Source organism: Pimephales promelas, chromosome 2 (genome assembly GCF_988280905.1).
Source record: "Pimephales promelas chromosome 2, fPimPro1.hap1.1, whole genome shotgun sequence".
NCBI lineage: Eukaryota > Metazoa > Chordata > Actinopteri > Cypriniformes > Leuciscidae > Pimephales > Pimephales promelas.
In genome coordinates, this window is record NC_142770.1 from 33,440,224 (window position 1) to 33,467,804 (window position 27,581).

The 27,581-nt window shown below is 48.8% G+C and overlaps 1 protein-coding gene across 5 annotated transcripts in view; it reads left to right on the forward strand.

Moving 5' to 3' along the window:
• The first annotated feature begins 8,389 nt into the window (after positions 1-8,389).
• LOC148997230 (NACHT, LRR and PYD domains-containing protein 12-like) overlaps positions 8,390-27,581 on the forward strand; it is a 93,064-nt gene continuing 73,872 nt past the window's right edge. For 2 of the 5 annotated variants that reach the window (XM_089122135.1, XM_089122139.1), the window contains exons 1-3: positions 8,390-8,640; positions 9,413-9,496; positions 10,025-10,129. In XM_089122135.1, the coding sequence (XP_088978261.1) occupies positions 8,480-8,640; positions 9,413-9,496; positions 10,025-10,129 (350 nt within the window). In that variant the 5' untranslated portion in view covers positions 8,390-8,479. Of the gene's footprint in view, positions 8,641-9,379; positions 9,497-10,024; positions 10,130-27,581 lie in introns of all 5 variants that reach the window. The other 3 variants (XM_089122147.1, XM_089122143.1, XM_089122144.1) reach the window with 3 other exon arrangements.

The window sequence follows — 27,581 nt, forward strand, 5'->3', positions numbered from 1 at the left end:
CCGGGGAAAACGGCTCGAAAAGTGGCAGAGCAGCTCGGCCTTCGACCTCCGTCTCCGTTCCAGCAAGTCCCACCACTTTCTCCCCAGCTTTAATTCTTTGCGCATTAACTGCGATTTGATCTGCTTCTCCCTTAGCCCCAGATAAATCCAAAATATCCATTTCCACTAATCGATGTAGCAAAAAATCTTTAATTTCCCTTTTTAACAATTGCTGCTTAACAGAAATTCGGAAGTGGTCAGCTATAGCGATCAATTCATCCTTTCTACATTTCTCAAATGTCTCAAACGAAGGATTCGCAATAAAATCCTGCGCATTAGATGTCATGATAAAATCTACAGGTCGGCACAAATCCCAAACGTAGACCTACTAAATCCTTCGATCTCGTAAATAACCCCCAAACAATGAACCAGCCCACAACAACGTCTCCAGGCTTTTAGGAACGGACGAGCCCCCAATTTATGTTACGTCCCTAAAACGGCTCAGGCCAGGGGATGAAAGGACACAACATAAAGTATTTTTTTTTTCTTTTAAATAATATGTCCCAGAGTTAGTTAGCCTTATAGTTACGCAATTATGATGCTGGAGCGAAATACCACGATAACACAAGGAGGTTTGAATCATATAAATGAAGGTATTTATTCATGACCACCAGGTGCACAAATGAGAGGGAGAGAATAATCCAATTGCCGTACCCAGGGAGTAGGAGTCTAAGCGGGGCTTAAAGCAAAGAAATAATCAAAACAAAAACCCCATTCTAACTTCCCATCCCCACTAAACTACAACACCAAAGAAAAAGGAAAACAAAATCGACGGCGCTCAACACGCCCTCGCTACCCTACTCTACATAAAACTCAAACATACACAGATAGCACCCGCTCCTTACCTGGTGTTCTAACAGCGTGCTTCCCTAGGTGTTGTGATGGAAGTCACGTGACATGCTTTCCTGACTACTACTCCCGGGCCGGACATAAAACAAGATAAATAGTGAAAAAAAAAAAGAAGAAACATAATAACTCAAGTTCTTAACGTAATACAAAATAAACAAACAAAATATGTACTCCAAGGTATTAACCTTCAGTAACAAAAACAAAACAAAAGAAAACAAATGAGGCACGCCAATATCACGGCGTGACCCGAAACAAAGAGCAACAGCTCCCTCTCTCTCTCTCTCGCTTCCGGTCCACGTCAGTCTTTTATAAGGACGCCCATCCCGTTCCACGTCCCAATGATGACAGACAGCCAGTAGCACCGCCCTGAGAGGTGATAGCGGAGAAAGTGAAAGCAAAACAACAACAAAAGAACCACATATCCTCGGAGAACGTAACAACCATTCAGTTACGCTCTATATTTAATGCATTTATTTGATACTCCCCCTGGCTAATGTTCCTTTCTAATATTTTGTCTTCTGTATTAATGGCTTTATTTGTGTGTTTTTACTGTTTGTATCGTTAAGGTTTAAATAATGTGCTTCACTACGTCATTAGTCAAATGAAAATGCCGTCTGAAGCAAACACACTGTTCACTCCTGTAGTGAACCACCTGACTCTGCTTTGACAGAGCCAATCCAGTGTTGACAGGTTTGAAACCCGGCGGCTGTATGTCTTATAAAAGTGAAGCCAAACCATGGCAACACCGTGGGTTAGTAGTCGGTGTTTGGATTGGCGTTATTGTTGAGGAGATTGAGTTTATTTCAGTGTTGTGATAGAGCCAGCAAGTAAGATAACTCGTTCCCAAGTTTGGGAACACTTTAAACTTATTTCCCCGAATAAGGCTAGTTCTTTGACATTTCTGCATACAAATATGTTTACATATGTTGTGAATGATATGGAGAAAAACAGAAAATTAAAAAAAAAAAACATCACGTTACGTCAGAAGTGATGGAGATTGGGGGTTTCGCATAGAAAGCCAATCCTCTTCGAGTATTTAATCACGAGCCAATGGCATGAAATGCCTTGGGGCTGCGTAAATTTGCATAGCGTACTCCGCCCTACTCCGTGAGCATAAAGGAGGAAGTGAACGCAACCGCAGTATGTCTTCGCTGAGGAGCCAAGACTGAACTCAGGCGTCTACCCAGCGTTACAGCAGAAGTGGCAGGGAGACGTAACGTCTCCGTTCCCTACTCAAGGAACGAGGGTTACATCCGTAACCGAGACGTTCCCTTTCGTAGTCACTTCGAGTTACGTCAGAAGTGACGGAGAATGGGGGTCAGTGCCATCACGCCATCTTCAAGCTGTCTTCCAGTGCCCTGCGAAAGTCTGGACCCCTGCACCTTACCTTTTTTTTTTTTTTTTAGGGCAAAGGATTACACAGGATTACCAAGGTACACTGGGAAACATATCCCGGGAGGGACATGCTACCAGATGCCTACCGAAAGAGGACTTACAAATACACATATGGCCACATAGGAACGCATATGGAGATCACTGGAGCACCAACTGCTGGTGGTTACTAGAATTAACTCCAGGAGTGGCAGATGGCTTGCCAAGGGAAGACACATGCTCAGAGAGGCTTACAGTGGATAATACACATGGGACAGTTACCATAAGGAACCGTGCACACGGAGGCACCTAGGCGGCATCCAGAGCAACAGCAGTGGTGCCCGCATCATGGGTGCTGGAGGACTCAAGGCTTCAACGGGAGACTACTGAGGAATATCGCACTTATCCAGTCCGAGGAGTGGAATGGCGAGCAAGCGAAGACACCTAAGCGGGTCCAGTACTGGCGGAAGCGAGTACGTGAGAGGACACCGGATTCGACTTGCAGATTATAGAATCTCGCGAAGGTGTTTGGTGTCGCCCAGCCTGCAGCTCTGCAAATGTCTGTTAGCGAGGCGCCATGCGCTAGAGCCCAAGAGGAGGCCACACTCCGAGAGGAATGGGCCGTCACACCAAGGGGGCACGGTCGATCTTGCTGCTGGTAAGACAAAGCAATGGCGTCCACTATCCAGTGAGACAGCCGTTGCTTTGAGAGAGCCCTTCCTTTCTGGCTCCCCCCATGACAGACAAAGAGCTGGTCTGAGGTCCTGAAACACCGCGTTCTGTCGACGTAGGTGCGGAGTGCACGTACTGGACAGAGCAGTGCCAAGGCTGGGTCTGCCTCCTCCAGGGGCAGCGCTTGCAGGTTCACCACCTGGTCCCGGAAGGGAGTGGTGGGAACCTTGGGCCCATATCCAGGCCGGGGTCTCAAGATCACGTGAGAGTAAGCCGGCCCGAAACTCCAGGCACGCTTCGTCAACGGAGAATGCGTGCAGGTCCCCCACCCTCTTGAAGGAGGCCAATGCAACCAGGAGTGCTGTCCTCATAGGACAGAACTTAACTCTACCGATTGCAAAGGCTCAAGGGGAGGCCTCTGCAGAGCACTTATATCTACTGAGAGGTCCCAAGAGGGCACGAGGGGAGGGTGAGGCGGATTTCGCCTCCACGATCCCCTCAAGAACCTGATGACCAGGTCATGCTTCCCATAGACTTACCTTTCACTGCATCATGAGATGCGGCAATGGCCGCGACATGAACCCTAAAGGTGGAGGGCGACAGCCTACGCTCCAACCCTTCTTGCAGGAAGGAAAGCACGACACCGATCGAACATCTCCGGGGGTCTTCTCCGCGAGAAGAGCACCAGTTGACGAAGAGTTTCCACTTCAATGCGTAAAGGTGTCTCGTGGACAACGCTCTAGCGGAAGTGATGGTTGCCGCCACCACAGGTGGCAGCGAACTCAAACCTGCCCCGTCCCGTCCAGGAGCCACACGTGGAGTCTCCAAGATCGGGACAAGGGTGCCTTGTAGATCTTGTCTCAGAGGAGTAGATCTTGTCTCAGAGGAATAGGCCAAGTAGGTGTTGTCGCGAGGAGCATGAGTTCGGAGAACCACGTCTTGGTGGGCCAATAGGGGGCTACCAGCAAAACCTGCTCCTCGTCCTCCTTGATCTTGCACAACACCCGTGCAAGAAGGCTCACTGGGGAAAACGCATACTTGCGTGGGCCCCGCGGCCAGCTGTGCGCCAGTGCATCTGTGCCGGGCGTGCCCTCGGACAGGGAATAAAACTGGGCGCAGTGGGATGAGTCCCGGGAGGCGAACAGATGTATCTGTGCCTCCCCGAACTGGTCCCAAATCAGCTGGGCCCTCTGGGGATGGAGTCGCCATTCGCCGGAGATAGGGCGGACCCGTGACAGCTCGTCGGCCGCCAGGTTCCGGTCTCCTGGAATGTACACTGCACGAAGGGACCTCAGGTGCTTCTGACTCCATATCAGGAGGTGGCAGGCGAGCTGCGACAACCGGCGTGAGCGTAGACCACCCTGGTGGTTGATGTACGCTACTGCAGCGGTGTTGTCTGAACGGACAAGTACGTGTTGACCCCTGAGCAGTGCTCGAAAGTGGTGCAGGGCCAGGCGTACTGCCAGCAGCTCGAGGCACTTGATGTGCATGAGGCGCTGGGGTCCTGTCCAGGAACCCGCGGCTGCATGCCCATTGCACATGGCACCCCAACCTGTGGTAGATGCATCCGTGGAGACAACGAGATGCCTGGAAACTCGCTGAAGAGGGACACCGGCCCGTAAAAAGCTGAGGTTCGACCACGGAGAAGGTTTGGCGGCACGCTGGAGTCACTGGAACTCAGAGCGAGCCGCGATGCCATGCCCACCTCGGGACTCGATCGCGAAGTCACAGCTGAAGCGGTCTCATATGAAGCAATCCGAGCGGCGTTGCCGCGGATACCATATGCCCCAGGAGCCTCTGAAAGTTTCAGTGGAACCGCACTCTTGCCCTCGAACTGTCGAAGACAAGTCAGCAGTGAGTGCGCGTGCTCGTTCGTGAGCTGCGCGGACATGGCGACCGAGTCTATCTCCATGCCGAGAAAAGAGATCCTCTGCACGGGGCAAAGTTTGCTCTTCTCCCGGTTGACCCGAAGGCCCAGACGGGCTAGGTGCCGGAGCACCAGGTCTCTGTGTTCGCAAAGCTGTTCTCAAGAGTGTGCCAGTATCAGCCAATCGTCGAAATAATTCAGGATGCGAACCCCGTGTTCGCGAAGGGGAACAAGGGCTGCCTCGACGATCTTCGTGAAGACGCGAGGTGACAGAGCCAACCCGAAAGGGAGAACCGTGTACTGATGCCTGGCCTCGAGGCAAACCGAGAACGGTCTGTGTCGAGGCAAAATGGAGACATGAAAGTACGCGTCCCTCAGGTCGATCGCTGCAAACCAGTCCTGAGGCCGGACGCATTCGAAAATGCGTTTGGCTGTGAGCATTTTGAACGGTAGTCAATGGAGAGTATGGTTCAAAATGCGCAGATCCAGGATCGGTCGTAACCCACCGGTCTTCTTGGGGACAGTGAAGAATGGGCTGTAAACCCGGACCTCACCTCGGCTGGAGGGACCGTCTCGATTGCACCCTTCGCCAGCAGGGTCGCAATCTCCGCTCTCATGACCGGGGCATTGCCACCGACCACCATGGAGCGAACTCCCCTGAAACGGGGAGGAGACCTCGCGAACTGAGTCGCGTGGCCGAATCTGATCGTTCTGATGACGCAGCGGGACAGGTCGGGGAGCTCTAGCCAAGCTCCCAGGAACTGAACCAGCGGAGTCATGCGAACCACAGACGTCCCCCCGGAGGGGCAGCGGTACGGGGAGACCGGCATGCACCCAGGATTTACCCCGTGCGGATGCATAGTCGGGCCCGGTCCCCGACAGAAGAGACCAGGGAAGGATGCACGTTCCACAGGGGTCTGTTCTGCCGGGGGTCTGGCGATAGAGGGGGAGGGGAGTGGTGTAATCGAGGGACGACACATGCTCCCATCCGCACCCTCAGAGACAGAGAGGAATGAGCGGGGCGACGCACTGGAACGTCGTGCACGCTCATTCCAGTCTGTGTGCTCAATGATAGTGTCAGTTTTCCTTCAACCAGCTCAAGGCGTTGCTCACTCGTGGGTGAGCAGCGAGGAGCTAGCTAGAACAAAAGATTCTCCACCGGCCCTCCACCGGGGGAAGGAGGGGCCCTGCTACCGTCTCCTGTGAAAAACCGTGACACTATCACTGAGCAGCCCGTCTCAGGAACATCGCTTCGCCTGGCGTTAGCGGGGCACGCGGCCTGAGGGGGCTGTGACGCTTACCTGTGGCCTCCTCCACGACGCAAACCGGCTGAAGGCTGCCGCTGGGGCCGCGTGGGAGGGAAGGGAGCCGCAGGGGGGCGTCCTCGGCGGCGAGCTGGCGGAGGCGTCTGAGCCGACGGCTGGGTGGAGGCAGCAGCTGGCCGTCGGGGCAGAAGTGTAAACCCGCCTCCATCTGCTCCTAGGCGGTCAAGAACTGCTGGGCGAAGTCCTGGACTGCACCGCCGAAACATTTAGATGATGCTCCTGGACCACAGCGGTGGGCATCACCTGACCAAGGGAGCGAGCGGCCGCTTCCGTCGCCCTTTTGAGAGCGAGGTCGGCAGCAGGCTCGCAGCTCGCTTGGTCCGTCCCCTCCTCGTGCACATTCCTGAGCAGCTAGCAGGTGCTCATCAGATCGGGAGAGATCGGGACAGGGCGGAGGTCCACTCCCACCCGATGCTCACGGAGGCCCGAGATAGCATGGCCGTCATCGAGGGATCAGACACAGCGACGTTGACGCTCCCGAGGGAGGCAACGCAGCCGCATCCTCACTTCCCGAGGAGTCAAGCCCGCCTTGTGATGCTGCGATCGACATCGCATCATCCTCTGGAGCGCTGAACGAAACAGACGGTACCTGCGAAGAGGCAGACGCCTGAGGCGATACAGCGCTCACTGGCTCTAACACTGGAGCGGTGGGTGTGGCCCGAGGAACTAGCATCGGGGGTAGTGCCACACAATCACCGTCATATCACCCTGTCCGCGAGTCGAAGAGCTTCTAGAAGAAGAAGCAGAACGAGTAACGGACACGGGGACTCTCACTTTATCGGATCATTGAGTCTAGATCACAGTGTAGAGATGCTCATGTTTCCACAGAAGGAACATGAGTCATCCACAAACGCTGCTACTGCATGCTGAAAGCCCAGGCACACAGAGCAGCGATCGTGACCATCAGAAAATGACATGAGACGAACGCACCCAGAAGAACACGGGCGAGTCGTCTTTAAAAAGACGTGCCGCGTGCAGCTCTTTCACTTAGAGAGGAGTAAATTCACTCTTTCAGCGCTGAGGCGACCAGGGAGAAGCGCAAAGTCTGGCAGACCACTGCTCAGATCGCAGGCAATGCAGAGTCTCGCTGGGTACCGCCGTCACACCAACACTGAAGAGGACGCTCGTCTCGAAGAGTTTTGAATCAGTGAGAATGGCTTGAGGAGTGAAGAAATCTCTTGGCTCCGAAGCGAAAACATCATGGTTGCGTTCACTTCGTCCTTTATACTCACGGAGTAGGGCGGAGTACGCTATGCAAATTTCCGCAGCCCCAAGGCATTTCATGCCATTGGCTCGTGATTAAATACTCAAAGAGGATTGGCTTTCTATGCGAAACCCCCAATCTCCGTCACTTCTGACGTAACTCGAAGTGACTACGAAAGGGAACCTTCATTACATTGTACAAGTATAACCAGTTACACAAGCACGTCCTTTTCAACATAAAAATACCAGTCCCACCAGTTTACAAGTTACAGAGTTCTACTTCCCACAGATAAACAAGATAAAGCGTTCACACATGATACTGCTCTGCTAAAAAAAAAAAAAAAAAAAACTATAGACACCATTACAGAAATTCTATTGGATTTAATGGATTTCATGGGAATTTTATTGGTTGTAATGGGAATTAAAGTGGTCTCTGTGAGTCTCTAATGGAATATGTCCCAAACACACTACAAAAATAAAATAAAAAATAATTCTGTAGTGATTTAAATGGTAAAAGCCTACCTAATATCTTGAACCATTGGAATTTCTGTGATGGTTTCTAACTTTTTTTTTTAAGCTGGTATGATCTTCTGTCCTTGTCTAAAGAAATACACACGCCATGTCACACATGGTTAATGTTTTATTATCAAGGTGATCACTACAGTTTTTTTTTTTGGAAGTTTAAGTCCATTAACATAAAAACTAACATTAACATAAAAATATATAAATAAGCCTATAGCCCATGTTACATATATTCTGACACAAACAGCTTAGAAACCACAAAATAATAGACCATACTTTGAGTAGGCCCTTGCTGTTTATGTGTTGGAAGAATATATGATCATGTGACATAGGCTATGGGGACTTACACTTCCACAAACCTGTAGAGTGAGTTTAAACATTCCGACTTGCAAAGAGAAGCATGCACGGACTAAAAAAAGAAATTAAAGCTTCGTTTCTCATTGATCACGTGTTTCTCAGTAAATATTAATACGGGCTCCGGCACTTCATGAGAGATTGCGCTGTGAACTCGATACGCGCTTTTAACCCTTCATTGTCGAATATATAACAACTGACACCTAAACCTGCCGCTCACTGGATTTGATTTCATCTGTCATTCAGAAAACATGTCTATAGATGTAAATTTAGCACAATGCCTACCAAATCTAATAACACTCGCGGACATTTAATGTGTTTAATCCACAATCCATCGAGACCAGCAAGAGATTCTGAGAACGACGCGCGCGGACTGACAACAAGCGTTACTGAGTTTAAAATACTGATAAATTCTCTTCTTAGTGGACAAGACTGCAAGTAAGTGTATTGCATTCTCCATTACAGTCATTTGTCATTATTAGGAGCTTTGTATATTAAGCGAGATTTAAATGTGAAGTTACAGAAGGCTATGTTCTTACTCCGAACAGAAGAACAATCTGACAGAAATTTGCAGTCTTTTGAAGTAAAAACAAACAAAAAAAAGTTTTATTGAGAAACGTTTATTCAACACGAATATGTTTGTAAAATGTTTTCTCCCATTTCCTCGTCAGTGTTAGGCTGTTGTTTGTGTGAAGTGAATTGGAAAGTATTTTTGAAGCAGACATTTACAGTGGACAGACAGATGAAGCCAAACGTCAATCAACAACAATCTGATATAGCCTATATACTGTATATATATATATATATATATATATATATATATATAATGAATAGTAGTTATACTATTTTAGAAGAATGACATTTTTTATTTGAAATCAATGATCATTGTGAACTTGAATATAATTGTAAAATGATATTATACTGTAATAGAGAATATATCAAATTGAGTTCAGTTTTCTTAGCTCAGTGTGCATTTCTGTTCCCCAATGAATTCATATTTAGAGTCAGTTATTAAACAATCAGAAATGATTAAGACCATTCGGTTATTTTACATGGCAATATATTTGTTTGTAACTCACTTTATTTGATACATTGTTTTTGCTGTTGCTGTTGTTGATGATAACTCTTTATTCTTCAATAAGATGTTGTTGATGTGTGGAAATGTTGTGATTTGCAGGTGATGCTGAAGGATTGAGTGTTTTCTGATCAGTTTTCAGGGTCAGTTTAGCTGCAGTATGTCAGAGGAAAGAGGAAAGGACTCTCTCTCTCAGATGAGTCTCTCAGAGAAACACAGGTGAGACTGCGTCTGTTTTCACACTCTCACTTTAAACTCCACTGGACTTTGTGTTTCTCTGTCAATAACACAACTTTAAGCATTGCTCTATATTTGCAAATGCTTTGACCAACTTCAATTTGAACTTCTTAAATTAACTCTGACATTGTCTATAAAGCGCTGTTTGCTATATGGAAAATATCACAGTTAATAATTTGTTAATAACCTTCTAGATGCTGAATTAATCCAAATAAATGACTTTAGTTTTTAGATCATGAAATTATTGATAGACATTAGAAAACAATTATACACTTAATTTAATTTAATTTAACAGATTCTCAACAGATTTAATCTCATTCATGTATATTAAATAAATTGTTAAACTAATGTGAGCCAGTAAATAAAATGATGGTTAACTAAAGAACTGTAAATTGTGTGAGTGTGTGTGTTTCTGTGGAGGATTAGATAAAGACACAGATGTGTTTCAGACACAGTTGATCCTCCTTTACTAAAGTGTTTTCTCTCTCTCTCTGTTCTTTGTGTCATCAGTGTAAGATCAGGCTCACATGTGTCCAGCTCTGTGTCTCTGAAGAGTGATTGGTCTAAAGGTCATCCACCAAACTTCAGTGAGAAAACACCATCATCTAATGAAAGGTATTGTGTGTGTTTATATTACATTATAGGGTTGTATTATTTGTCCACAGTGGTGTGTGTGATTGAACTTGACTGTGTAAGGGGATTTATGAAACTCACTCCAGTAACACAGTTACACAGGCAGCTACAAGGAGGCATAAATTCACAATGGAAAATAAATCATGCATCTAAACATGTTCATCCATCCAGTGCTTTTATTATTATTTATTATTTTATTATTTTTATTGTATTTTATTTATTGATTTTTTGCTGACTCCCCTCTTCCCCTGAGGTAACAACAACTATATTGAAGGGTTTTATATACAGCATTCAACAGACGACTGTTATATATCGTCTGTTGTAAAAAAAAATAATTTAATTGTGGATTTGCTTGAGCTAGAATGAGCTACTAAACAAAATTAAAAAAAAATGTGCAAAAGGGTATTGAAAACATTTTGAACAAATGTACGTACATGTACATAAAATAAATTATAAAACATAATAACATAATAACCAATTAGAACAGTAGAACATAAACATGAGTCTTGCTATGGTTCATTTCTTTACTCGTTTCACACACACACACACACACACACACACCCTGACGGCTAGATCGGACTAAAAAACCTTCACCTTAATCGATCCGAATAAGCTTGATCCGAATTAAATTTCGATCGGATTACAAAAGGGGTAAACCACCCCTTTCAATCCAATCGAAATTTCATTCTTGAAACATATAAACACTTGATCAGATTGAAAACCGAAACTGGGGTGGTGATGGCGCAGTGGATAAGACACATGCCTTGGTGTGAAAGACCCGGGTTCGAATCCACTGTGAGACACCAATGTGTCCCTGAGCAAGACACTTAACCCCTAGTTGCTCCAGAGGCGTGCGACCTCTGACATATATAGCAATTGTAAGACGCTTTGGATAAAAGCTTCAGCTAAATGAATAAATGTTATGTAAAATGTAAATGAAACTGAAAGGACTGCGAATATGCAATGACAATATGGTATGTAGACTACAATATTTGTTGGTCTGATAAAAACTGTAAACATAAACTCAAAGCACTTATGACAAAATGTAACTATAGACAAATGATTGAAGGACCTACAAGAATAAGAAGACAGACTAAGACCCTCATTGATTTGGCATTTACTAATAGACCAGAACGAATTACAAGGACGTATATTTTGATTACCGGACTCTCCGACCATAACATGACTTTGACTGTTAGGAAACTGATGAAGAAGCGTCTACAGTACTTTGGTAAATCTGATCATGAAAAAACACATTTCATTCTTCCTAAATGTAAAACTGCACAATTTGAAAGAGAACTTAAAAATATAAACTGGGGACAAATTATGACACTAGATGATGTAGAGAAATGTTGTAATTCCTTGACTACAGCTATTACATGTCTTATGGAAAAATTTACAAAGCAAATCAATTTGAAAAAAAAAAAAAAGATTATACGGCGCCTTGGATAAATACTGGATTACGAATTCTCATGAAGAAGCGAGATTTAGCCTTGAAAACTTCTTTAAGATCTAAACTCAATACAGATTTCTTGATTTATAAAGGTTTGAAGAATAAAGTTGTAATTGAGTTGCGGAAAGCAAAAGTAGCATATTACACTAATTTAATTGATAGTTCCAAAGGCATAAATAACTCACTATGGAAGCATTCAAACAATTTGACTAATAAATCAAATAAACATAAAAAGATCACAGAACTTAATATCAATGGCAATAGCATAACCGATCGTGCCAATAGCTGATGAATTCAATTCTTATTTTGTACAGTCAGTTGAATAATTATCAAAAGACTTCCAGTCCGTTGATCCTTTTAATCTTTCATTGAGAGACACCACAACACATTCATTTTATATTAAAGAGGTGTCGGAAACAAAAGTTGTAGAAATAATTAATGAACTTTCAAATTCCAAGTCTAATGACATTTTATGATGAATAGTGGTTTTCTTGAAAATTATAAAGATGTTCCTGTCAAACCATTGACTCACCTCATTAATCTCTCCATAAGAACCAGGGCCGGTTCCCCGATAACGCTCACTCTTAGCGCACTAAGAAGACTCAAAAAGATATATCTTACCGAAGTTGTCTACGTTCCTAAGTGTGTTCCCCGAAGTGTCCCTTAGGAAGCTTCTTAACTCGCTCCTCTTACGTTCGACGCCACAAAGGCGCTGTCCCAAGTGAAGGTGCTGAATTAGTTGGCATTGATTGCTCAGGAATCGATTTTCCACTTCACGCGAAGGTTTATTACGCCGTTAAGAAAGATAACACGTTCTATGCAAATTAAAAATTCCTCAATTTATTCGAGTAACATTTATTTTAACATTGTTTTAGTTATCAGTAAAATAGAGACTATTAATTAAATTATCAAATTGTGATATGTCAAAATGTTTGAGATGACGATCAAAGCAGAATGTACACAGAAGCACGAGCCGCGCGGGAATCCCAATGCAAAGCGTCACGAGATAGGATGCAAGTGGCAAAACTAATCATCTATCAAAGCTCAGCTTCAGGTAGGGGATGTTTACAGGTAAAGATAAAGAGACTGAGAGAAGAAGAACGAGAGAAGGAGATGGAGATAAGAGAGGAGAGGTAAAGCAATAGCCTTGCATACTGTGCCCAGAATGAGAATAACTTTATTGCAATGGATTCCTATTTAACACAAATATACATATCCCAAGTTCTTTGACAATTACTGTGGAAAAATAATATGCCCCCGAACCCAAGATCACTTTTGGGACCTCTGTATTTATAAAACCCTGTGTACTACTTTTGCACTGAATAGAAAATTATATTTTTGCAAAATACAATGAATTAAAAGGCTGTACAGTAGAGTGCACTATTGCAGACTTATATACTGAGGTTTTAATTATATTATTTTACTGTAATAGTCAGTGGGGAACTAAAGTGGGCATGTGGGTAAAATGAGTCTCACTCCAGCCCTGAAACCTCTCACTCAAAGTGCAAACCTACACACCAAATCTCCAAAACCATAAGCTATTTCTCAGCCTTTGACTAAAACACAAAACATCTAGTAGGAATTGACTTGCTTTTCTTTTCCAAACACACCAAACAACATGCTACAATTATTCACCAGGTCACACAAACACTCCTCATATGTGCAAACTCTAATTGTTTTACTGATCACTAACCAATCACTGCTTTACTGTAGTATTAGCCTATGATAGGTCAAAGGTCAGATTACCTGTTTTGAACAATAGATGCCAACAATGGACAGAGACCCCCACAGACTCAATTGTGTCCTTTACTGTATTATAAAGAATATACTTTTGGTTTACATATGTTTATGGTTTTGTTGTATAGTGTACACAACAGTAATGTTTGGCCTAATGAATCTTTTCTGTTTCTAAATTGCATTGGTGAATACTGTCAGTGTACTTGTTACCAATCTCAGAAGACTACTTTCACTGTAGAACATTGTGTTGATATAAGCGTATGGAAGACCAAAGAGCTTTAGATTTAGAAAAAAAACAAAAAACAAAAAAAAAACAATGTTTACATTAGGGCTGAACGATTAATTGCATTTGCGATAAAATCGCGATATGATGAAACGCGATTTTGTAATCGCAAGAGCTGCGATTACACTGGTCACGTGACACGCGAGAGAAAAGTAGCCTGCAAGATAAAGCATCAACTTGCCACGCTACGCGGTCTGGCGTTCAGAAAAGAACAGTTTATTTTTAATGTATGTGATATTGTGTTCCCTTTCGTAGTCACTTCGAGTTACGTCAGAAGTGACGGAGATTGGGGGTTTCGCATAGAAAGCCAATCCTCTTCGAGTATTTAAAAACGAGCCAATGGCATGCAATGCCTTGGGGCTGCGGAAATTTGCATAGCGTACTCCGCCCTACTCCGTGAGTATAAAAGGAGGAAGTGAACGCAACCGCAGTATGTTTTTTGCTTCGGAGCCAAGAGAACTCTTCACTCCTGAAAGCCATTCTCACTGTTCAAGACTCTTCGAGACGAGCGTCCTCTTCAGTGTTGGTGTGACGGCGGTACCCAGCGAGACTCTGCATTGCCTGCGATCTGAGCAGTGGTCTGCCAGACTTTGCGCTTCTCCCTGGTCGCCTCAGCGCTGAAAGAGTGAATTTCCTCCTCTCTTTAAGTGAAAGAGCTGCACGCGGCACGTCTTTTTAAAGACGACTCGCCCGTGTTCTTCTGGGTGCGTTCGTCTCATGTCATTCTCTGATGGTCGCGATCGCTGCTCTGTGTGTGCCTGGGCTTCAGCATGCAGAGCAGCGTTCGCGGATGTTTCATGTTCCTTCTGAATGGGAACATGAGCATCTCTACACTGTGCTCGAGACTCAATGATCTGATAGTGAGAGTCCCCGTGTCCGTTACTCGTTCTGCTTCTTAAAATAGAGGCTGTTCGACTCGCGGATAGGGTGATATGACGGTGAATGTGTGACAAAAAACCCCGACGTTAGTTCCTCGGGTCACACCCACCGCTCAGTGTTAGAGCCAGTGAGCGCTGTATCGCTTCAGACGTCTGCCTCTCTGAGGTACCGTCTGTTTCGCTCGGCGCTCCAGAGAATGATGCGATGACGATCGCAGCATCACAAGGCGGGCTTGACTCCTCGGGAAGTGAGGATGCGGCCGCGTTGCCTCCCTCGGGAGCGTCGGCGTCGCCGTGTCTGATCCCGCGATGATGGCCGTGCTATCTCGGGCCGCCGTGAGCATCGGGTGGGGGTGGAACTCCGCCCTATCCCGATCTCTCGCGGCTGGATAATTGGTTTTTGGGTAACGCTGCCGCCTTACGGCCACGGCCAACCCCAATTTCCTTTTTTTCCCCGAGTTGCATGCGGAACTGACACGCAAAAAAAAAAAAAAAAAAAAAAAAAAAAAAAGCGTGCTTCAGTTCCCCGCCCTTCCTCCCCTCGGCGATGCGGCTGTCTGTGGGTACGCTGGGGCTCCCCCGGTCAACCGGCGGTTGCTCTCAGATGCCCCTCCAAAGCCTATGGGTTCTCGTCGTCTATGGCGGCGCGATTCTGTAGAGCGGCGGGACAGGCAGCCTCCGCCCTGCATATGATGAGCCCCTACAAAGCTAGCTGCTCAGGAATGTGCACGAGGAGGGGACGGACCAAGCGAGCTGCGAGCCTGCCGCCTACCTTGCCCTTAAACGGGTCACGGAGGCGGTCGCTCGCTCCCTTGGTCAGGTGATGCCCACCGCTGTGGTCCAGGAGCATCATGATGTTCGGCGGTGCGGTCCAGGACTTTGCCCAGCACTTCTCGACCGCCTAGGAGAAGACGAAGGCGGTTTCTCTGCCCCGACGGCCAGCTGCTGCCTCCAACCAGCCGTCGGCTCAGACGCCTCCGCCAGCTCGCCGCCGAGGACGCCCCCCTGCGGCTCCCTTCCCTCCCACGCGGCCCCAGCAGCAGCTTTCAGCCGGTTCGCGTCGTGGAGGAGGCCACAGGTAAGCGTCCCCCCCCCTCAGGCCGTGTGCCCCGCTAAACGCCAGGCGAAGCGATGTTCCTGAGGCGGGCCGCTCAGTGATAGTGTCATGGTTTTTCTCAGGAGGCGGTAGCAGGGCCCCTCCTTCCCCGGTGGAGGGCCGGTGGAGAATCTTTTGTTCTAGCTAGCTCCTTGAGCTGGTTGAGGAAAGGCTGACACTGTCATTGAGCACACAGACTGGAATGAGCGTGCACGACGTCCAGTGCGTCGCCCCGTTCATTCCGCTCTGTCTCTAAGGGTGCGGATGGGAGCGTGTGCCGTCCCCCGACTACACCACTCCCCTCCCCCTCTATCGCCAGACCCCCGGCAGAACAGACCCCCGTGGAACGCTCTGCCTTCCCTGGTCTCTTCTGTCGGGGAACGGGGATCGACTGTGCATCCGCACAGGGTAACTCCTGTGCGCATGCCGGTCTCCCTGTACCGCTGCCCCTCCGGGGGGACGTCTGTGGTTCGCATGACTCCGCTGGTTCAGTTCCTGGGAGCTTGGCTAGAGCTCCCCGACCTGTCCCGCTGCGTCATCAGAACGATCAGATTCGGCTACGCGACTCAGTTCGCGAGGTCTCCTCCCCGCTTTAGGGGAGTTCGCTCCACGGTGGTCGGTGGCTATGCCCCGGTCACGAGAGCGGAGATTGCACCCTGCTGGCGAAGGGTGCAATCGAGACGGTCCCTCCAGCCGAGGTGAGGCCCGGGTCTACAGCCCATACTTCACTGTCCCCAGAAGACCGGTGGGTTATGACCGATCCTGGACTGCGCATTTTGAACCGTTCTCTCCATCGACTACCGTTCAAAATGCTCACGGCCAAACGCATTTTCGAATGTGTTCGGTATCAGGATTGGTTTGCAGCGATCGACCTGAAGGACGCGTACTTCCATGTCTCCATTTTACCTCGACACAGACCGTTTCTTCGGTTTGCCTTCGAGGGCCAGGCATACCAGTACGCCGTTCTCCCATTCGGGTTAGCTCTGTCCCCTCGCGTCTTCACGAAGATCGTCGAGGCAGCCCTTGTTCCCCTTCGCGAACACGGGGTTCGCATCCTGAATTATCTCGACGACTGGCTGATACTGGCACACTCTCGAGCTCAGGTTTGCGAACGCAGAGACCTGGTGCTCCGGCACCTAGCCCGTCTGGGCCTTCGGGTCAACCGGGAAAAGAGCAAACTTTGCCCCGTGCAGAGGATCTCTTTTCTCGGCATGGAGATAGACTCGGTCGCCATGTCCGCGCAGCTCACGAACGAGCGTGCGCACTCACTGCTGACTTGTCTTCGACAGTTCGAGGGCAAGAGTGCGGTTCCACTGAAACTATTTCAGAGGCTCCTGGGGCATATGGCATCCGCGGCCGCGGCAACGCCGCTCGGTTTGCTTCATTGAGACCGCTTCAGCTGTGGCTTCGCGATCGAGTCCCGAGGTGGGCATGGCATCGCGGCTCGCTCCGAGTTCCAGTAACTCCGGCGTGCCGACGAACCTTCTTCCCGTGGTCGAACCTCAGCTTTTTACGGACAGGGGTCCCTATTCAGCGAGTTTCCAGGCATCTCGTCGTCTCCACGGATTCGTCTACCACGGGTTGGGGTGCCATGTGCAATGGGCATGCAGCCGCCGGTTCCTGGACAGGAGCCCAGCGCCTCATGCACATCAATTGCCTCGAGCTGCTGGCAGTACGGCTCGCCCTGCACCGCTCCGAGCGTTGCTCAGGGGCCAGCATGTGCTTGTCCGCTCAGACAACACTACGGCTGTAGCGTACATCAACCTCCAGGGGGGTCTACGCTCGCGCCGGTTGTCGCAGCTCGCCCGCCACCTCTTGATATGGAGTCAGAAGCACCTGAGGTCCCTTCGTGCAGTTTACATTCCTGGAGACCGGAACTGGGCAGCCGACGAGCTGTCACGGGTCCGTCCCATCTCCGGCGAATGGCGACTCCATCCCCAGTCGGTCCAGCTGATCTGGGAACAGTTCGGGGAGGCACAGATAGATCTGTTCGCCTCTCGGGACTCAGCCCACTGCGCCCAGTTTTATTCTCTGACCCGAGGCACTCTCGGTTCGGATGCGCTGGCGCACAGCTGGCCACGGGGCCCACGCAAGTATGCGTTTCCCCCAGTGAGCCTCCTTGCACGGGTGTTGTGCAAGATCAAGGAGGACGAGGAGCAGGTCTTGCTGGTAGTCCCCTATTGGCCCACCAAGACGTGGTTCTCCGAACTCATGCTCCTCGCGACAGCACCTCCTTGGCCTATTCCTCTGAGACAAGATCTACTCACTCAGAGACGGGACACTCCGTGGCACCCTCGTCCTGATCCTGGAGACTACACGTGTGGCTCCGGGATGGGACGGGGCAGGTTTGAGTTCGTTGCCACCTGCGGTGGCGGCAACCATCACTTCCGCTAGAGCGTCGTCCACGAGACACCTGTACGCGTTGAAGTGGAACCTCTTCGTCAGCTGGTGCTCTTCTCGCTGAGAAGACCCCCGGAGATGTTCGATCGGAGTCGTGCTTCCTTCCTGCAAGAAGGGTTGGAGCGTAGGCTGTCGCCCTCCACCCTTTGGATTTATGTCGCGGCCATTGCCGTGTCTCATGATGCAGTGAAAGGTAAGTCTATGGGAAGCATGACCTGGTCATCAGGTTCCTGAGGGGAGTGAGGGGGCTAAATCCGCCTCCTTCCCCTCCTGCCCTCTGGGGACCTCTCAGTAGACCTGGGTGCTCTGCAGAGGCCTCCCCTGGAGCCTTTGCAGTCGGTAGAGTTTTTGCCCTGTCCTATGTGACAGCACTCCTGATTGCATTGGTCTCCATCAGGAGAGTAAGGGACCTGCACGCACTCTCTGTTGACGAACTGTGCCTGGAGTTCGGGCCGGCTTACTCTCACGTATTCCTGAGACCCCGGCCTGGATATATGCCCAAGGTTCCTACCACTCCCCTCCAAGGGGACCTGGTGGTGAACCTGCAAGCGCTGCCCCTGGAGGAGGCAGACCCAGCCTTGGCACTGCTCTGTCCAGTACGTGCTCTCCGCACCTATGTCGACAGAACGCAGTGTTTCAGGACCTCAGACCAGCTCTTTGTCTGTCATGGGGGGAGCCAGAAGGGAAGGGCTCTCTCAAAGCAACGGCTGTCCCACTGGATAGTGGATGCCATTGCTTTGTCTTACCAGCAGCAAGGCCGTCCGTGCCCCCTTGGTGTGACGGCCCATTCCACTCGGAGTGTGGCCTCCTCTTGGGCTTTAGCGCACGGCGCCTCGCTAACAGACATCTGCAGAGCTGCAGGCTGGGCGACACCCAACACCTTCGTCAGATTCTATAATCTGCGAATTGAGCCAGTGTCTTCTCACGTACTCGTTCCGGCCGGTACTGGACCCGCTCAGGTGTCTTCGCTTGCTCGCCACTCCACTCCCCGGACTGGATAAGTGCGATTTCCTCAGTTCTTCCATTGAAGGCTTGAGTCCTCCAGCACCGACGATGCGGGCTCCACTGCCGTGGCTCTGGATGCTGGCTAGGTGCCTCCATGCGTACGGTTCCCCCTTGGTAACCGTCTCATGTGTATTATCCACTGTAAGACTCTCTGAGCATGTGTCTTCCCTTGGCAAGCCATCTGCCAACCCTGGAGTTTAAATTGTATAGCCACCAACAGCTGGTACTCCAGTGTTCCATATGTGTTCCTATACCATATGAGTATTCTTAAGTCCTCCCTCTGGTAGGCATCTGGTAACATGTCCCTTCCGGGATATGTTTCCCAGTGTACCTTGGTAATCCTGTGTCAAAGTAAGATCCCAAAAAAAAAAAAAAAGGGGTTCAGATTTTCGCAGGGCACTGGAAGACAGCTTGAAGTTGGCGTGATGGCACAGACCCCCAATCTCCGTCACTTCTGACGTAACTCGAAGTGACTACGAAAGGGAACGTCTCGGTTACGTATGTAACCCTCGTTCCCTGAGTAGGGATCGGAGACGTTACGTCTCCCTGCCACTTCTGCTGTATCGCTGGGTAGACGCCGAGTTCAGTCTTGGCTCCTCAGCGAAGACATACTGCGGTTGCGTTCACTTCCTCCTTTTATACTCACGGAGTAGGGCGGAGTACGCTATGCAAATTTCCGCAGCCCCAAGGCATTGCATGCCATTGGCTCGTTTTTAAATACTCGAAGAGGATTGGCTTTCTATGCGAAACCCCCAATCTCCGTCACTTCTGACGTAACGTCTCCGTTCCCTACTCAGGGAACGAGGGTTACATACGTAACCGAGACGTTATTTATTCTCTCCTCGACAATCCTGGATCGATTCAGAGAATTTCAGAATCGAGTCTGAGCTTAGTTTTTAAACACAGATGCGTGATGACGCTGCGCGTGCTTTAGAAACGAACCGTGTTCTGCTTGCTTCTATTTTCTCTCTCTCTCGCTCTCTCTCTTCCTCACTCACACACACACAACACCGCTACCTTCCGAAACATAGTAACGTTATTTCATAAAGTTCGGGGTTGAACCGAATTACAAGGACATTCGCGGGCTTCATTGAACAGGTTTTGCCGCTTTGCTTGATGTTATAACGTTACACTTGCAGTGCGCGTTCTCTCCCGCGGGAATTTTCCTTACAAATGCTTCACAGAGGCATTATTTATGTCTTTTGGAATGCAGTTGGCTTATATATTAAAACTATGAAAATCACTGAGAAGGCTGCTTTCATTTTAAAATACTAACGCGCACTTTGTGAAGAGCGCTCGTGCATGCGGCCGTGAGCGACTCATTGGTTAAATGTTTGCATGTCAAAATGCTTTTATGACGCGAAATTAATGTAAACACGGTCAGTTATATCTTAAACCAACAGGACAAACTACATTTACAATTTCAAAAGAGATATATGCATTAGTGTGAATGCAGCTTATCATATCAACTCGGGGGGAAATCACTCCAGCTCTTGAATGAAAAACATTCAGACAGCCTACCGTTACTTTTAAATACTGAGACCACTCTTTGTTTATTGCTTGTAATGCTTTTTTTGTTTCTCTTTATTTACTAGCTTTTATATTTTGAAGCTATATTATTTTATATAGCCTATTTAAAATTCTTAACATGTAATTGGTTTAATTAAATGTTTTTATTTTTTAAAGTATGTGTTTTTACACATGTAATTAAATACATATTTTAAGAGTTATTAAGATTAATTAATTAGATCTGATCATGAGCTATCTAAAGATTCCCATACCTACTGTACAATTATTTATTGCCTGTCTTTGTCGACTAATACAGAAGGTAAAGAACTTTTTTTTAAATCGCATATTAAATCGCAATTGCAATATTGGTTAAAAAAATCGCAATTAGATTATTTTCCAAAATCGTTCAGCCCTAGTTTACATGGTGTATCAAAAAATGCACTAATAAGTGTTTGCCATTTGGAAATGCTTCATTCTGACATGTGTTTATGGCATTTTGAATGCAGTTACATTTTTGAAGGAGATGTGAGGCATTTTGCATTTTGTGTGTGAAGTTTTGGGAATTGTGTGTAGAGTTTTGAAAAAAGGTGAAATAGTTTTGAAAATGTGTGAAAGTTTCTAAAGACTGCTGCACAGTGGCGGCAACTAGCGTCTTGAGCTCAAACAACACTAAGAGAGAGCTTACGAATGGTCCAGACCAACCTTACGAAAGTGTGACTTACAGAAGATATACTTAGCGTACGAACGTTTCGGGAACCGTGCCATAAGGTTAAGAGAGAGGTTAAGGAATAGGTTAAGAACTACTTAGAGATAAGAACTTTTTTTTATAAAAATGGGCATCCCGCAGGGCTCTATGCTTGGCCCTTTGCTTTTTAGTCTTTTTATAAATGATTTACCTCTGCACTGCTCAGGTGCCAGTTATCAGCTCTATGCGGATGATGCAGTTCTTTACGTACCCGTCAAGTCACCTGAGCAGGCTGCAGCTGTACTGTCCACTAGTATGTCTGACATTCAACAGTGGCTCATTCAAAATCAGTTAGTTTTAAATTTCTCGAAATCAGTTTCCATGTGCTTTTCCATTAAAAAATAGATATAAAATGAAGGTTTAATATTAAATTACAAAATAAAGAAATTCATCCAGTTACAGAATTTAAATATTTAGGATTAGTTTTAGATCCTCAACTTAAATTTGAAAAACATATAAAGAAAATCCAGAAAACATTACAAAGTAATCTCAATTGTCTTAAATTAATTAGAAGCTACATTCCAAACCAGACAGCCCTAATGTACATACATGCTATGATATTTTCTCACATATCATATTGCATGACAACATGGGCACAAGCCGCTCCCACTGCAATCAAACGAATAAATTCTTTATATAATCAAGCAATAAAACTTTTGGATAAAAAACCATTACGTTATCATCATTGCAGCATCTTTAAGAAATATAATTTAATGAATTTTGATAGTTTTATAAAATTTTCCTTTCTTTCCTTTATAAGTGCATTAATCATCTAGCACCTGAGCCTCTAAGTAAATTTATTGTGAGACAGGACAACATCCGAGTCACTAGGAGCTCCACAAATCTTGACTGTAAATTATCATACTGCAGGACCAGTTTTGGACAGACAACCTTCTCTGTGAAGAGTTCTAAACTCTGGAACTCATTACCTTTTGAAATCAAGACTGTGTCTGACATTAAGATTAAGTTCATTTCCAGGCTTAAAAATTGGTTAAAAATAAACCAAAAGTGTACTCATTTTTAATTATATTTAATTAGTAGAGTTGTATATGATATGTATGTATGTTTATATTAGTATTATTATTATTATTGTATTTTTTTTGTATTTTCTTTTATTATTATTATTTTTTTTATTGAAGTAGTTAATCATGTAAATTTTATTGTGTATAAAAGCCCTTCCAGGGACAGGAGTTGAAAATTAGCAATAGCTATAAACTTTATACGCAACACTTCAGTGACATGCTTGGTCTTGACACTATGTTTGTTTGCATTGTCCCTGTCAAATAAATAAATAAATAAAAGAAAATGACGCTAAATAAACGCAATGATGGATGACGAGCGGAACGAGCTGGTTGTTTTTTACTGTGTATGGTTTTTCCTGTTGAAAAAAGTGTCATATTAATAATCAGCACGGCAGAGATGACCAGAGACAAATTAATATTACGTCAGCTGCTGAAAACAAATAAAGAACCAATAGAGGAGAATATTTATGCGGGAACAGCGGGAAAACTCAAAAAATCAGATCCGATTTAAAACTTGTGACATATAAACGCGCACATCAATCCGATTTCTTTATTTATCCTTCATGAAACACATTGTTCAGATTCATCAATCGTATTGATTTCATTCCGATTGTGTGCTTGTAAACGTAGCTACAGGCAAAAGCGACGCATGCTCTCTTCACTTGTAAAACTCAAGGGTGTATGGGTAATGTAGTCTCTGCCCTCGGTTGGACGAATTAGGAAGCAATAGTTCCCTTTCGTAGTCACTTCCAGTTACGTCAGAAGTGACGGAGATTGGGGATTTCGCATTGAAAGCCAATCCTCTTCGAGTATTTAATCACGAGCCAATGGCATGCAATGCCTTGGGGCTGTGGAAATTTGCATAGCGCACTCTGCCCTACTCCGTGAGCATAAAAGGAGGAAGTGAACGCAACCGCAGTATGTTTTCGCTTCGGAGCCGAGAGAATTCTTCACTCCTAAGCCATTCTCACTGTCAAGACTCTTCGAGACGAGCTTCCTCTTCAGTGTTGGTGTGACGGCGATACCCAGCGAGATTCTGCATTGCCTGCGATCTGAGCAGTGGTCTGCCAGACTGTGCGCTTCTCCCTGGACGCCTCAGCGCTGAAAGAGTGAATTTCCTCCTTGTAAAAGAGCTACACGTGGCACGTCTTTTTAAAGACGATTCGCCCGTGTTCTTCTGGATGCGGTCGATTCATGTCGTCCTCTGATGGTCACGATCGCTGCTCTGTGTGCCTGGGCATTCAGCACGCAGCAGCAGCGTTCGTGGATGACTCATGTTCCTTTTGTGGGAAGATGACCATCTCTACACTGCGTTCGAGACTCAATGATCTAACTAAAGTGAGAGTCCCCGCATCCGTTACTCGATCCGCTTCTTCCTCGAGAAGCGCTTCGACTAGTGGACAGGGTGATTTGACGGTGACGGTGTGGAACAAAAACCCGACGAAAGAACCTCGGGCCACACCCACCGCCCCAGTGTTAGAGCCAGCGAGCGCTGCTTCGATTCAGGCGTCTGCCTCTTCGCAGGTACCGTCTATTTCGTTCGGCGCTCCAGAGAATGACGCGATGTCGATCGTGGCATCACAGGGCGGGCTTGAATCTTCGGGAAGTGAGGATGCGGCTGCGTTGCCTCCCTCGGGAGTGCCGACGTTGCCTGTGTCTGATCCCGAGATGACGGCCATGCTTTCTCGGGCCGCCCGTGAGCATCGGGTTAGAGTGGAACCCTCCGGCCTGCCCCGATCTCTCACGGATGGATAATTAATTTTTGGGGAAAGCTGCCGCCGCAAGGCCACAGCCGAACCCAATTCCATTTTTCCCCGAGCTGCATGTGGAGCTGACGCGCACTTGGAAGTCTCCTTTGACTTCTCGAGAGCGCGCTCCAGCCTCCCCCGTCTTTCCTCCCCTCGACGGCGCGGTCGCCCGTGGGTATGCTGGGATCCCTCCGGTGGAGCGCTCTGTCGCGATGCAACTGTGTCCGCAGAGCGCCTCCTTTCGGGGGCCTCCCAAGCATCCATCCAAAGCCTGTAGGTTCTCGTCGTCTATGGCGGCGCGATCCTATAGAGCGGCGGGACAGGCGGCCGCCGCTTTGCATGCCATGAGCACTTTGCAAGTATTTCAAGCCAAACTGCTCAGGGACATGCACGAGGGCGGGACTGACCCAGCGGCTTTTAACGAGCTGCGAGCGGCTACTGACCTCGCTCTCCGGGCGACGAAAGTAGCGGCTCGCTCCGTTGGGCAGGTGATGGCCACTAGCGTGGTCCAGGAGCACCACCTTTGGCTCAACCTGGCAGACACAAAGGACGCCGAGCGGTCACGGCTGCTCGACGCCCCCCTCTCTCAGGTTGGGCTTTTCGGCGGTGCGGTTGAAGACTTCGCCCAGCAGTTCTCCACCGCCCAGAAGCAGACGGAGGCCATCAAACACATTTTGCCCCGAAGGTCAGCTGCTGCCTCCACCCAGCCATCGGCTCAGGCACCTCCCTCTGCTCGCCACCGAGGACGCCCCCCTGCGGCTCCCCTCCCTCCCACGCGTCCCCAGCAGCAGCCTTCATCCGGGACGCGGCGTGGAGGAGGCCGTAGGCATGCGTCCCAGCCCCCTCAGGCCGCACGCCCCGCTAAACGCCAGGCGAAGCGGCGCCCCTGAGACGGGCTGCTCAGTGATGAAGTTGAGTGTTTCTCAGGAGGAGGTAGCAGGCCCCCTCCTTCCCCCGGTGGAGGGCCGGGGGAGAATCTTTTGTTCAAAACAGCTCACGGTTGGGCAGCACCCTGAGTTTGTCAAAGAAAGACTTAACATCATCACTGAGCGCACAGCATGGAATGAGTACGCTCGTCGCCCCAGCGCATCGACCCTCTCATTCCTCTCTGTCCCTGAGGGTGCGGAAGGGAGTGTGTGTCGTTCCTCGACTACGCACCTCCCCTCCCCCTCTCTCGCCAGAACCCCAACAGAACAGACCCCAGTGGGACGCTGGTCCTCCCCTGGTCTCTTCTGTCGGGGAGCGGGGCTCGACTGTGCATCCGCACGGGGTAACACCCGAACGCATGCCAGTCTCCCCGCCCCGCTGCCCCTCCGGGGGGACGTCTGTGGTTCGCATGACCCCGCTGGTTCACTTCCTGGGAGCTTGGTTAGAGCTCCCCGGGCTGTCCCGCTGGGTCATCAGAACGATCAGATTCGGCTACGCGATTCAGTTCGCACGGTCTCCTCCCCGTTTCAGGGGAGTTCACTCCACTTTGGTCGGTGGCAATGCCCCGGTCATGAGAGCGGAAATTGCGACCCTGCTGGCGAAGGGTGCAATCGAGACTGTCCCTCCAGCCGAGGTGAAATCCGGGTTTTACAGCCCCTACTTCATCGTCCCCAAGAAGACCGGTGGGTTACGACCGATCCTGGATCTGCGCATTTTGAACCGTGCTCTTCATCGGCTACCGTTCAAAATACTCACAGCCAAACGCATTTTCGAATGCATCCGGCCTCAGGATTGGTTTGCAGCGATCGACCTGAAGGACGCGTACTTTCATGTCTCCATTTTGCCTCGACACAGACCCTTTCTGCGGTTCGCTTTCGAAGGCCAGGCATATCAGTACACGGTTCTCCCATTCGGGTTAGCTCTGTCTCCTCGCGTCTTCACGAAGATTGTCGAGGCAGCCCTTGTTCCCCTTCGCGAACAAGGGGTTCGCATCATGAACTATCTCGACGATTGGCTGATACTGGCACACTCTCGAGAACAGGTTTGCGAACACAGAGACCTGGTGCTCCGGCACCTAGCCCGTCTGGGCCTTCGGGTCAACCGAGAGAAGAGCAAACTTTGCCCCGTGCAGAGGATCTCTTTTCTCGGCATGGAGATAGACTCAGTCGCCATGTCCGCGCAGCTCACGAACGAGCGCGCGCGCTCACTGCTGACTTGCCTTTGTCAGTTCGAAGGCAAGAATGTGGTTCCACTGAAACTCTTTCAGAGGCTCCTGGGGCATATGGCATCCGCAGCCGCGGCAACGCCGCTCGGTTTGCTTCATATGAGACCACTTCAGCTGTGGCTTCGCGATCGAGTCCCGAGGTGGGCATGGCATCGCGGCTCGCTTCGAGTTCCAGTTACTCCGCGCCTTACCTTCTCCCCGTGGGTAAACCTCAGCTTCTTGCGGGCCGGTGTCCCGCTTCAGCGAAATTCCAGGCATCTCGTTGTCTCCACGGATGCATCTACCACGGGTTGGGGTGCCATGTGCAATGGGCATGCAGCCGCAGGTTCCTGGACAGGACCCCAGCGCCTCATGCACATCAATTGCCTCGAGCTGTTGGCAGTACGCCTGGCCCTGCACCGCTTTCGAGCACTGCTCAGGGGCCAACATATACTTGTCCGTTCAGACAACACCACTGCTGTAGCGTACATCAACCATCAGGGGGGTCTACGCTCGCGCCAGTTGTCACAGCTCGCCCGCCACCTCTTGCTATGGAGTCAGAAGCACCTGAGGTCCCTTCGTGCTGTGCACATTCCTGGAGACCGGAACCTGGCAGCCGACGAGCTGTCACGGATCCACCCTGTCTCCGGCGAATGGCGACTCCATCCCCAGACGGTCCAGCTGATTTGGGACCAGTTCGGGGAGGCTCAGATAGATCTGTTTGCCTCCCGGGACTCATCCCACTGCGCCCAGTTTTACTCCCTGACCGAGGGCACTCTCGGCTCAGATGCACTGGCGCACAGCTGGCCTCGGGGCCCACGCAAATATGCGTTTCCCCCAGTGATCCTCCTTGCACGGGTGTTGTGCAAGATCAAGGAGGACGAGGAGCAGGTCTTGCTGGTAGCCCCTTATTGGCCCACCAGGACGTGGTTCTCCGAACTCATGCTCCTCGCGACAGCACCTCCTTGGCCTATTCCTCTGAGATGCGATCTACTCACTCAGAGACGGGGCACTCTGTGGCACCCTCGTCCCGAACTGTGGAAGCTACACGTGTGGCTCCTGGACGGGACGCCTCGTCCTCCCCTCGTACCCTCTTGGGACCTCGCAGCAGTGCTCTGCAGAGGCCTCCCTTTGAGCCTCTGCAATCGGTAGAGTTAAAGTTTCTGTCTATGAAGACAGCACTCCTGGTTGCATTGGCCTCCGTCAAGAGGGTGGGGGACCTGCAAGCATTCTCCGTTGACGAAGCGTGCCTGGAGTTCGGGCCGGCTTACTCTCGCGTTGTCTTGAGACCCCGGCCGGGATATGTGCCCAAGGTTCCCACCACTCCCTTCCGGGACCAGGTGGTGAACCTGCAAGCGCTGCCCCTGGAGGAGGCAGACCCAGCCTTGGCACTGCTCTGTCCGGTACGTGCTCTTCGCACCTACGTG